This window comes from Cervus canadensis, chromosome 23 (assembly GCF_019320065.1).
Source record: "Cervus canadensis isolate Bull #8, Minnesota chromosome 23, ASM1932006v1, whole genome shotgun sequence".
Taxonomy (NCBI): domain Eukaryota; kingdom Metazoa; phylum Chordata; class Mammalia; order Artiodactyla; family Cervidae; genus Cervus; species Cervus canadensis.
Window position 1 is genome coordinate 15689058 of NC_057408.1, and position 12131 is coordinate 15701188.

Genomic DNA, 12131 nt, shown 5'->3' on the forward strand with positions numbered 1-12131 from the left:
GATATATAGGAAGTTCTGGAAACTCATGTTTAAGAATTTTAGAAAGATGAAAAAGGGAAGGACAGTTCCAAAAAAAATGTATATTGTTTTAAAAGGAACATTTTGAATAAGTGATTTTATTTCTTTCCAGCTCCTAAACTTAGTATCAGGTGAAGTTAAATATACTGCTCTGAAATTGTTTTCTGATTACCTATACTGTAGAAAGATAAGGAATACTTATAACATGCTAAATAAATATAAAAATAAACAGAAAGTCCACACAGTTAATGCCATAGGTGAATGTAAACTACACAGCTATCTTTACAGCTCTCTTCTATTACAGGACTATTATTATTAATATGCTCTTTTCCCCACTAAAGAAATAGAGATTTCTGAGAAAAAAAGACCCACAGCGACAAAAGCGGAGAGGAGCTAGCTTAGTACAACGTGGACACTATGTGCGCGCACCACGGTGGTCAGATTCCACTTCCTTCCTCAGCCCTTTGGTCTGGCAGCATTGTCTGAATCTTCAGTTTTTCTGAACATACCTTGACCTCTGTACTAACACCTCTCATAAGGTTGCAGTGAGACTTGATGATCAACAGAGACGCGTAAGAGGTCCATCCCACGAAACCAAGGACGACGTTGAAAGCCAAGAAGAACCTGTCGTAAGTGTGATAGTAGGACAGGCCTCTCAGGGCGAGGTTAATCAGCTGCTGACACAGGGAGACCTGGGGAGAACGGGAACACAGCAGTCACACGGAAAGAAGAAAACCCAAGTGTCAGAGGGAGGAAAAGTATTACAATTAACGTAACTGCAGACAGGGGATCAAAAACAGATTCTGGTTGTTCAAGGATCTTCTTGCAAGGGATAAGAAAAAAATCCCAAATAAAATAAAATTTAAAATCTTGATAAGAAAGGATATTTTAAGTGTAAACTATCGATGAGATGTGTAGTGACTTTAAATGATTCATTTTGTGAAAATTATCTTCAGAGGACATATGAAAGAAATGGTTCTTTAACTCACAGACTTAGAGGGTGAACTCATGGTTGCTGGGGAAGAGGGAAGGGATAATTAAGGAGTTTGGGATGGACACACACACACTGCTGTATTTAAAATGGATCACCACCAAGGGCCTACGATACAGCACAGGGAACTCTGCCCAGTGTTTTGTGGCAGCCTGGATGGGAGGGGAGTTGGGAAGAATGGACGCATGTGTGTGCATGGCTGAGTCCCTTCTCTGTTCACCTGAAACCATCACAACAGTGCTCACTGACTATACCCTCAAACAAAATAAAAATACTAAAAAAAACATATGTCCCTGATAGAAAGGCCCACATTTACATTTTTTTACTTTCTTATTATTAGATTACCCAAATCAGTTATAAAGTGAAAGTCGCTCAGCCGTGTCTGACTCTTTGCAACCCCATGGACTATACAGTCCATGGAATTCTCCAGGCCAGCATACTGGAGTGGGTAGCCTTTCCCTTCACCAGGGGATCTTCCCAATCCAATCAGTTATAAAACATCATTAAAATAGCTTAATATTTTAGAGGAGAGTAGCTTGCCATTGTAAAACTATAATAAAAATAAGCATTAGAAATGCCATTGTACTACTTAGACAATTTGAGAAATGAAAATAGAATTCTTTCTTACTTTAAACTTATATGAACATTTAACAAAGAGGAAAATTCATGAAAAAGACAATGGGGTAGGAATTGGGAAAAGTCAAAGCTTCAGAACGAACTATTAAATTTCTAATAGTATGAAGCTAATTCTAAATGTACAAATATGTCACGTTCTAAAATATTATGCATAAGCAGGATGACAGAAGCTTGGAATATACATCCTCATTACAGAAAAGAGCAATTGTTCATTAACGATATTCGCCTAAAAGAGTTTACCTATAACATTATCTGAAATTAGAGAAGTCTACCCATGTGGCCAAAGCAGCTGCTTCGGAAATTCGGCCCTTCCACGCGGGGTCAGGACAGCTCCCCGGCTGGCTCACTCTGCTCTCAGCATACCCGCCCCTCTCGACACCGGGACCATCCGCTGTTTACTTACGCCAGGCCTGCACACTTACTGCTTCATCGTACTTCTTCTGTTTTATATAGTATCTTGCTTTTCTTAAAATGTTGGCTTGTTTAGTATCAGATAGCGACCTATAAAAGAAAAAAAAAGGCTTAGGTTTAAAATGTTTTCTCATTTCAATTATATTTTTGCTTTTTTGTTTGGGGGGTTTAATTGAAAATAAAAGAACAGAACAGTGAAAATTGAGAAAGAGGGAAAGAAACAAACTCAGCCAAACTGTATCTTTGTTGGTTATCTGAACTCTCTCAAGAAATAGTCTACAATTAAATTTGGTTTTCTTGACTCAAAGTTGCAACTGCCCAACTCCACCTAAAACAGTCACACAATATGTCACTGGAAGAAATGGAATGCTGTGGCTAACAAAGAAAAGTGTGATTAGATCAATATAATTAGTGAAACGGCAAATGAGTGATCTGCACCAGCACTCAGCCCTGTCACGCTCATGGCAGACGCAGCAGACAGGGCGGACGCATTCCCGTGTCCCGGAGGCGCCCTGGTGGCTCAGCTGGTAAAGAATCCGCCTGCGATGCAGGAGACTCCAGTTCGATTTCTGGCTTGGGAAGATCTGCTGGAGAAGGGATAGGCTACCCACTCCAGAATTCTTGGGCTTCCCTTGTGGCTCAGCTGGTAAAGAATCTGCCTGCAATGCAGGAGACCTGGGTTGGGTTGTTCCTGAGCCAGAGAGGGCCTGACAGTTTTCATTATCAAAGAGAGCTGGGAAGAGCTTAACCAGTAAGTAGTTAGTCAAATATCTGAATCGACTTGCTATTTTGGTACTACACCATATACTTTTTTGGTTTCCCTATCTTTCATTTCTCTTTCTACCAATTCCCTACCCCCGTTTTACCACAGTAAAAATCTTAAAGACACAGGAATAATATGCCTAATACTGCATAAATAATTTTTAAATAAGTACAGTTAAACACAAAGTTTAACACAAACTGCTTAACTAGAATCTACATTCCTAAAGTGCATATCTTTACATTATAAAAGTGTAAAAATGTTATTGAAGAATATATAAGCTCAGATCATATGACACTAATGTTTCTGTATGTCAAAAACGACTAAAAAATTTTTTTGACAATTTCATATAGCTCAACACATAATCACTTGTCTTTTTTCCACTTGGTTTCAGTAGCGTCTAAAGAAGTAAGATGGTGACTTGCAGGAAAGTCATCTTTAAGCATTGTTATTAATTTGGGTGGGTCACAGACATCTTTCAGGATCTGAAACTCACTCCAGAGTTTTCAAAATAAACATAATTCAAAATCTTACATAAGATTTTAAGAAAATTCAAGAACCCTAGAAACTCATCTGTGAGCTCCCTCGAGCTCTGTAGAGACCCCTGACTAAGAAGAACCCGTGCCCACTTTGAGGGGTCCCAGATCCTCCAGCAAACGGGGACCCACACACACTGTCGGGACTACCCTATAGCTCATGTGGTAACGAATCTGCCTGCTATGCAGGAGACCTGGGTTCGATCCCTGGGTCGGGAAGATTCTCTGGAGAAGGGGACTGCAACCCACTCCAGTAATCTTGCCTGGAGAATCCCATGGACAGAGCAGCCTGGGGGCTACAGTCCGTGGGGTAGCAAAGAGTTGGACACGACTGAGTGACTAACAGTGCTGCTAAACACTTTGTCAGGCTGGAGGAAGATCCCCTGGACTCACTGGGATCTGGAGGAAAAAGGTATCAGGAAGCAGGAATTCATGAAGAAAATAAGTTACTTCAAAATGTTGCCATGATCCAGTTCGCTGTCCTTCAGACATCACACAGTTTGGAATATCTTCCTAGAAGTCTTAGAATGGAATTACTGGGCCAAAGGGCACAGGCATTCATTGAAGGCTACATCTAAGATGGAATTCCAAAGTTCTATAAAAACCTCCTAACACAATCTCCCTTCTCCTTGCTCTAATCCACTCCACATCCTAAAATCTTCTAATGTACTTGAAATTGAGATGGGCATCTTACTGTCCACTTCATCAGTTCTAAACTTCCTGGACTACTGATGACCATCTCCTTCTAGTCTATTTAATTTCCCATTACCCCAAATATAAACTCAGCTTTATAAAACAGTTAAGCTTTTCAATCGTCACCTATCTCTCATTCACGTCTGAGTTATTATTCATAAAGATCCTCTTGTCTCTGCTTTCCAAAATCAAATCTGCATCATCCTTTATGACCCACTCCAAATCTCACCTCACACCATTAGCACTTTAGTGTGGTCTAATCACCATTTCTCTCCAACTAAATTTTAACCTCCAGGCGGGCCATTAATTATTTTCATTAATATTAATCATGCTTAGGAAAGTGCAAAGTACATCAATCAACAAATGTTAACTGATTAAAGTGCTACCAAAATATTACAGACCTAGAAACGGGAGAGCAGAGGAGTGTGCACTGCTGTCCTGGAAGCACCCCCTGCTGCTGCGGCTAAGTGTGCGAAGGGGGTAGAACGCCGGTCCAGGAGCTATAACTCCCGCGCATCAGAGGAGGGGGGTGTGCCAGGGCAAGGGGACAGGCATGCATGACTCACGCTGCCGCGGCAGAGACCAACACAGCGCTGCAACTATCCTCCAACTAAAGTGAAGTCACTCAGTCGTGTCTGACTCTTTGTGACTTCATGGACTGTAGCCCACCAGACTTCTCCATCCATGGGTTTTCCAGGCAAGAGTACTGGAGTGGGTTGCCATTTCCTTCTCCAGGAGATCTTCCCCACCCAGGGATCAAACCTGGGTCTCCTGCATTGAAGGCAGACGCTTTACCCTCTGAGCCACCAGGGAAGTCCCATCCTCCAATTACATTCTTCAAATACAATTGTTTAAAATAAATAGATTTAAAGGTACTGGAGAGCTAGCAGACCATCAAGAACTGAAGAGCTCAGAGCCTAGAGAGAAGAAAACCACACAGAAGTAAACCAACATTCTACAAACTGTAAGCTTTTGGACATCCCTACACTAGGAAACACTGCGAACCTGGGCAGACAGCTGCTGCTGAGACCTAGAGAATCCACCAAAGCCTTTGGCAATGTTATCAGGCTGTAGAGATAAAAATGTAAATTTGTGGCAGCCCATGCAGTCAGGACTTGGGGACTCAAAAGGGAATAAAACAAAGAATAAAGAGAATAAAATAAATTAAAAGACAAGAGAATAAAAATAAAGAATAAAAATATACCACGTTCATTCTGGATTTTAAAAAAAAGACATGAAAAGAAAGCTATCTGGAATTACTTTACCTACTTTAATACAAATTCTGAAGTAAAGTCTTAAGAAGAATGAGAGAATGAGCTTTATAAGCAAGAATTTACATGTGGAAAACTCAGATAAAAAAACACGCCAAGTCCTGGTAAGAGGGGAGATGAACTTCAACATCAAGTTTTAAAAGAATCTACTATCAACATGTTAAGCTTTGCTAAAAAGCAAAAGGGAATATAAATATTAGTTGTGCACATTTCTTTGCTGTGCTTGCTATTGTTCCATTCTTCTCTCCTAGTTATTTGAATGCTGTAGAAGAAACTAAACCGCATTTCAGGATTAACAAGAATTTCATCATCAATTTTTAAGGGTAAACTAGTATTTGGAGAGTGAAATCACTTTAAAAGGCTACCCTTTGAAGCATTATATCTTATTTACTCACATTTTTATTACAAAGATATTTCAGTTGCTTTAGAGATTTATGTAATGACATTTGGACCATTCTTTTTTTAGAATATCTATTTAAAGGACATATCAAGAAGACAAAGACAGAAAAAGCGGGATAAAAAATTATTTCTAGACTAATCAGCACTCCTTTAGACTTACCAATGATGTAGAAGCTTATATTATCTTTCATGTCACAATAAAGTAAATATTTTCCTATGTAGGTATATGATGTATGAAAGTTACTTTTTTTAATGATTATTTTGGGTTTAAGGTAGAAAATTACACTTACAGTAAATAATTAGTCAATCAGACAGATGAAGTGGTAGAAAGATTGACATTAAAACCAATATTTAAATTTGCTCTAAGGCAGAAATGAGAACTGTTTTTAAAGCTAAAGCAAATGAAGTATTACTGAAAGTATTAGAGGAACAATGTAAACAGAAACGACTGAAGCCTTAATATTAAAATGCCCTGAAGTGAACAACTATCCCTTATAATCCTTGTAATTTCTTTCCAACTAAACTGAGGCACTTCTGAGAGCAGTATGAAAATGAATAAAGGAAACAGCATTTAAAGGCAGCCCAGAAGAGGCAGTTCTCACACACGTATCACTGGCCGCAGCTCGCAGAGCCGGGCAGGAAGGACGGTGTCCTCCCGGCCCAGCCAGAGCCGCTGCGGCCCGCACCCAGTGAGCAGCCCTCCCTCCCGGGACGGGCACGCCCTCTCCCCCGCTCTACAGGTGCGCCTACGGCTCACCGCTGTCTGCTTGTCCCAAACCGCAACACTCTGCTATTCCGAGATAAACGCCTTTTGCTGGTTAAAAAAAAAATTTTTTTTTTTTTTTGGTCTAACAGTGGACCTTTAACCTGTATCAGAATGAAAGAAATGTTTTTTTAAAAAAGTATCTTTCATCATTTTAGTAGAAAAACACATTGAAATATTTTGTAAAAATTTATTTCAGCTCCCTGAATTTATATGGTGATTTTTAAATAAAATATAACAAAATGTTTTGGCTTCAAATGGCAAGGTATTAATGTATTATCCTAGGTGGGTAAGCCACCTGCCAACGCAGGAGGCTTAGAGAGACCCGGGTTCAGTCCTAGGTCGGGAAGATCCCAGGAGGAGGGCATGGCGGCCCGCCCCAGCACACTCGCCTGGAGAGGCCCGCGGACAGAGGAGCCTGGCGGGCTGCAGTCCGCGGGTCGCAGAGAGACCTAAGCCACAGAGGCACACAGCACAGAGTGTCTCCTCCCATCTTCATTGTTTCCTAAACTATCTCTTAAGACAGCTTTCTTATTTCACGGAATTAAACATTTTTTTTAAATTTTACTTTGGCCTCTATAGTAGACAATTTTCAAACAGGGTATGTTTTTCATCCCTTTTAAGTCACCTTCACAGGCAGCTAAACTACGTTTTTTAGTCATGCAGCCCCACCTGCTGGCCATGTCGAGGAATCGCCTCAGGGTCCATTAGACCCAATTTTACTTTTGAGGGTTTTTTTTTTTTTAGCAGTTCTATTTGTCATGATTTTTCTTCTTCCTGGAGGTCTTTAAAATATCAAAAAATAAAATTTACCTACTTTTAAATAATAGAATAAAATGCTGCTGCTTAGTCGCTTCAGTCATGTCCGACTCTGTGAGACCCTATGGACTGCAGCCCTCCAGGCTCCTCTGTCCACGGGATTCTCCAGGCAAGCAGACTGGAGTGGGTTGCTATGCCCTTCTCCGGGGGATGTTCCCAGCCCAGGGATTGAACCCAGGTCTCCTGCATTGCAGGCAGAGTCTTTACCACTGAGCCACCAGGGAACATATGGATCCACTGGACCCTTTAACAAGTTTAAGAGGTAAGATCCTAGCAATCTTGTTTTCCTGTATCTTGATGATACATTTACTACTTCATTACCTACTATTTCATTTCCTATTACCTAGGAACTACGACATTCATCAATTACTCATGCTAAAAAAGACTAAACAAGACAAAAGATGAATGATAGAAAGACAATAAACCAAAATCTAGTGATGCTGCTAAAATTGATCCATCCCATGAGCAAAATCTCAAGACTGAATTTTCAGTTCTCAATACCTCAGAGATAAATTTTCTCACACTTACACACCAATGAGTGAACAATATATTTATAATAAGAAAAAAGAAATACAGTACTTATTCAAGAAGGAAGGACTTCATTGGACAATTACTTGTAACAAGAACCTGAGTGATAGTCGCTCAGTCGTGTTGGACTCTGTAGCCTGTCAGGCTCCTCCGCCCATGGAATTCTCCAGGCAAGAAGTATTCAAGGAGTGGGTTGCCATTTCCTTCTCCATGGGATCTTCCCAGCCCAGGGACTGAATCCGGGTCTCCCACATTGCAGGCAGTTTCTTTACTCTCTGAGTCACCAGGGAAGCTCCGTTGTACAAAAAGAATGCGTAACCACAGTAAACTTTCATCTTTTATAACGTTTATGTGCCAATAATTACTTTACATTGTAGTTTCAAAGTGGACACTGCTGACATTAGGTGAATATATAAAGGTGACTGAAAGAAAAGAGATGTGTAGAAATGACAAGAACTTACTGGAATAGAGAAAATTAAAGAACCCATTGTACTCAAACGATAAATGATGATAACTGTTTTTCCTGGTATAGTGAGCATATGTGATAGGAAAAACAGGATACTACTCATAATATTTGGAAATAAAATATCTAGGAATAAAATAATGAGAAATATATATTGGGTGAAGGATGATAAAATTTTACTTAGGGATATAACAGAAGAGGTGAATAAATAATGTTCAATATTGTAAAAAATGTCAACTCTCTCCAATTGCTTCCTAAATATATTAAAATAACTGTAGAATTTTATATATAACTCAACATGATGATTCTAAAATTTATATGAAAGAATAAATTTATCTGTGCCCATAAGCTTGCATGATTTTATGATTCATGCCAATGATTAAAATATGTATCTTTTAAATTACTTTAATATTTAAAATTTTTATTTTATTTTTTATTTATTTTTTGCTGCATTGCACAGCTTGTACACTTAGTTCCGCAACCAGGGATGGACCCTGGGCCCACATCAGTGAAAACACCAGGTCCCAACCACTGTACCACCAGGAAATTTTCTATTTCTTTTTAAATTATATTTCATGAAAGTTGTATATATTAATATATATTTGGGCTTCCCAGGTGGCAGTAGTGGTAAAGAAGCCAACAGCCAATGCAGAAGATGTAAGAGATACTGGTTCAATCCCTGGGTTGGGAAGATCCTCTGGAGAAGGAAATGGCCACCTGCTCCAGAATTCTTGCCTGGAGAATCCTATGGACAGAGGAGCCTGGTGGGCTACAGTCCATGGGGTCACAAAGAGTTGAACAGGACTAAAGAAAATTCTGAAAGAGATGGAAACACCAGACCACCTGACCTGCTTCCTGAGGAATCTGGATGCAGGTCAACAAGCAACAGTTAGAACCGGACGTGGAACAACAGACAGGCTACAAATCCGGAAAGGAGTACTTCAAGGTTATACATGGGTCATGCTGCTTATTTAACTCATATGCAGAGCACATCGTGAGAAACGCTGGGCTGGATGAAGCACAAGCTGGAATCAAGATTGCCGGGAGAAATATCAATAACCTCAGATACGCAGATGACACCACCCTTCTGGCTGCTGCTGCTGCTAAGTCTCGTCAGTCGTGTCTGACTCTGTGCGACCCCACAGACGGCAGCCCACCAGGCGCCCCCGTCCCTGGGATTCTCCAGGCAGGAACACTGGAGTGGGGTGCCATTTCCTTCTCCAATGCATGAAAGTGAGAAGTGAAAGTGAAGTCGCTCAGTCATGTCCGACTCTTCACGACGACCCCATGGACTGCAGCCCACCAGGCTCCTCCGTCCATGGGATTTTCCAGGCAAGAGGACTGGAGTGGGGTGCCACTGCCTTCTCTGCAGCCCTTATGGCAGAAAGGGAGAACTAAAGAGCCTCTTGATAAAAGTGAAAGAGGAGAGTGAAAAAGTTGGCTTAAAACTCAACATACAGAAAACTAAGAGCATGGCATCTGGTCCCATCACTTCATGGCAAATAGATGAGGAGACAGTGGAAGCAGTGACAGACTTTATTTTTGGGGGCTCCAAAATCACTGCAGATGGTGATTGCAGCCATGAAATTAAAAGACGCTTGCTCCTTGGAAGAAAAGTTACGACCAACCTAGACAGCATATTAAAAAGCAGAGTCATTACTTTGCCAACAAAGGTCTGTCGAGTCAAGGCTATGGTTTTTCCAGTGGTCATGTGTGAATGTGAGCTGGACTATAAAGAAAGCTGAGCACCAAAGAATTGATGCTTTTGAACTGTGGTGTTGGAGAAGACTCTTGAGAGTCCCTTGGACTGCAAGGAGATCCAACCAGTCCATCCTAAAGGAGATGAGTCCTGGGTGTTCATTGGAAGGACTGATGCTGAAGCTGAAACTCCAATACTTTGGCCACCTGATGCGAAGAGCTGACTCATTGGAAAAGACCCTGATGCTGGGAGGGACTGGGGGCAGGAGGAGACGGGGACGAGAGAGGATGAGATGGTTGGACGGCATCACAGACTCAATGGATATGAGTTTGAGTAAGCCCTGGGAGTTGGAGATGGACAGGGAGGCCTGGCGTGCTGCGATTCATGGGGTTGCAAAGAGTCGGACAATGACTAAGAGATTGGACTGAACTGAAAGTACCTTACACATACATACACACACACACACACACACACACACACAGATATAATTTTTAATAATAATAAACAGTACAGAGGGGCATAATGACAACCAGTAAATCCCTGCCCCACCGTTCTCAACTCTCAGCTTGCCGTTACAGAAATGAACCCCTCCCTGTGTCTGCTCTGATCAAGACGTCTGCCTCAACTGTTCCAAATCGCATCACGTCTTCTGTCGCTGCACGCTGCAAGCGTGCTTTCTAGTACAGTTTGAAGCGTTTCCTTTTCCTAAAGTTTCCTCCGCAAGAGGGGTGAAGAAATGATGCCTTCCAGGGTTTCCTTAGCTCCTCATCAATCCATATATTACTGAAAACTCACTTCACTTCATTTGAGGTCTACTTGGTCTTCTGATCTGGAGGACTGGCCTCCCCTTTGGCTCATTCCTATACAATTGATCGTTCCATGAGGTTTTAGACACATTTCCCATTTTTAAACAATGCACCCTGTACTCCTCCTTTTGTAAAGTTTGCACCATTTTTTGTTTTATGGATAAAACAGCTTCTCAGATACTTCTGAGGATTTCAGGATTTTAATATTTTTAGTCCTTTGCTATTCCTTCAACTATCTATTTCCTCATAAGTTAATTTTTTATTTTATCTTGGGGCTTTTTTGGTCATGCGGCAGGCTTTCGACAAATGGTGCTTTTCAGCCAGACAAGTTGCAGGCAGGATGGGTGAGCCAATGGACGAGAGTCAGCCCTTCTGTCGGGCCCCCAGCCGGCACAGAGCTAGCAGCGGCTCCCAGGCAGGTGCTGAGCTTCAGGGAAGGGCAGGGTCACGGTCAGCTCCCGGCCGAGGGGAAGGAGACCGGCAACACGCGCCTGGGCCTCCTGCAGAGAGCATCTCCCTGATAAGGTTGCTGATCTAAGGCGATTGTTATTTTCAACATCCTGTGTATCTTCTTCATACCAAGAATTGGTAAAATATTTCTTATTCATTTATTTCTTTATTTTGTTATAGTCTGACTATACTACTATGCTATTAATAAACATGCATATGATATCTAAATGATATAATATAGGACACATTCCAATTGGAGGATTAGAAGTCTAACTCTAATTCTAATTGATAAAGACTTGGCTTATACTCTTTATAAGCATATGTGATAACCTTACAACTAGGGACACTCTTCAAATGATAATTCTACCTTTGATGTATATAATTAATGTAATATTTCATTAACATTATTATATATATTATTATATTATATAATTAATTTTGACTTGCAGTCTCCTAATTTTGCTTTGTTTTTGCTCTCCTACACACACACAGCAGCAGGCTGCCATAGTGAATAATTACACGCTTCAGAGGGTAAAAGCTTCTAGTTCATGACTATTACACTAGTGCTATGTTATTGTCATTGTTCAGTGGCTAAGTCGTGTCTGACTCTTTAACCCCATGAACTATAGCATGCCAGGCTTCTCTGTCCTTCACTATCTCCCTGAGTTTGCCCAAATTCATGTTCATTGAGTCAGTGATGCCATCCAACCACCTTATTCTTAATCGTCCCCTTCCCCTCCTGCCCTCAATCTTTCCCAGCATCAGGGTCTCTTCCAATGAGTCAGCTCTTCGCATCAGGTGGCCAAAGTATTGGAACTTCAGCTTCAACATCAGTCCTTCTGATGAATATTCAGGGTTGATTTCCTTTAGGATTGACCACTAGTGCTA

At 41.0% G+C, this 12131-nt stretch overlaps 1 protein-coding gene across 8 annotated transcripts in view; it reads right to left on the bottom strand.

Annotated features, from left to right (window-relative positions):
- The window catches only part of PIGN (phosphatidylinositol glycan anchor biosynthesis class N), a 97530-nt gene that overhangs the window by 57507 nt on the left and 27892 nt on the right, over positions 1-12131 (bottom strand). For all 8 annotated transcript variants that reach the window (XM_043444218.1, XM_043444220.1, XM_043444219.1 and 5 more), the window contains 2 exons: positions 2068-2146; positions 528-710 (listed from right to left, as the gene is read on the bottom strand). In XM_043444218.1, coding sequence (XP_043300153.1) covers positions 528-710; positions 2068-2146 — 262 coding nt within the window. The remainder of the gene's footprint in view (positions 1-527; positions 711-2067; positions 2147-12131) is intronic.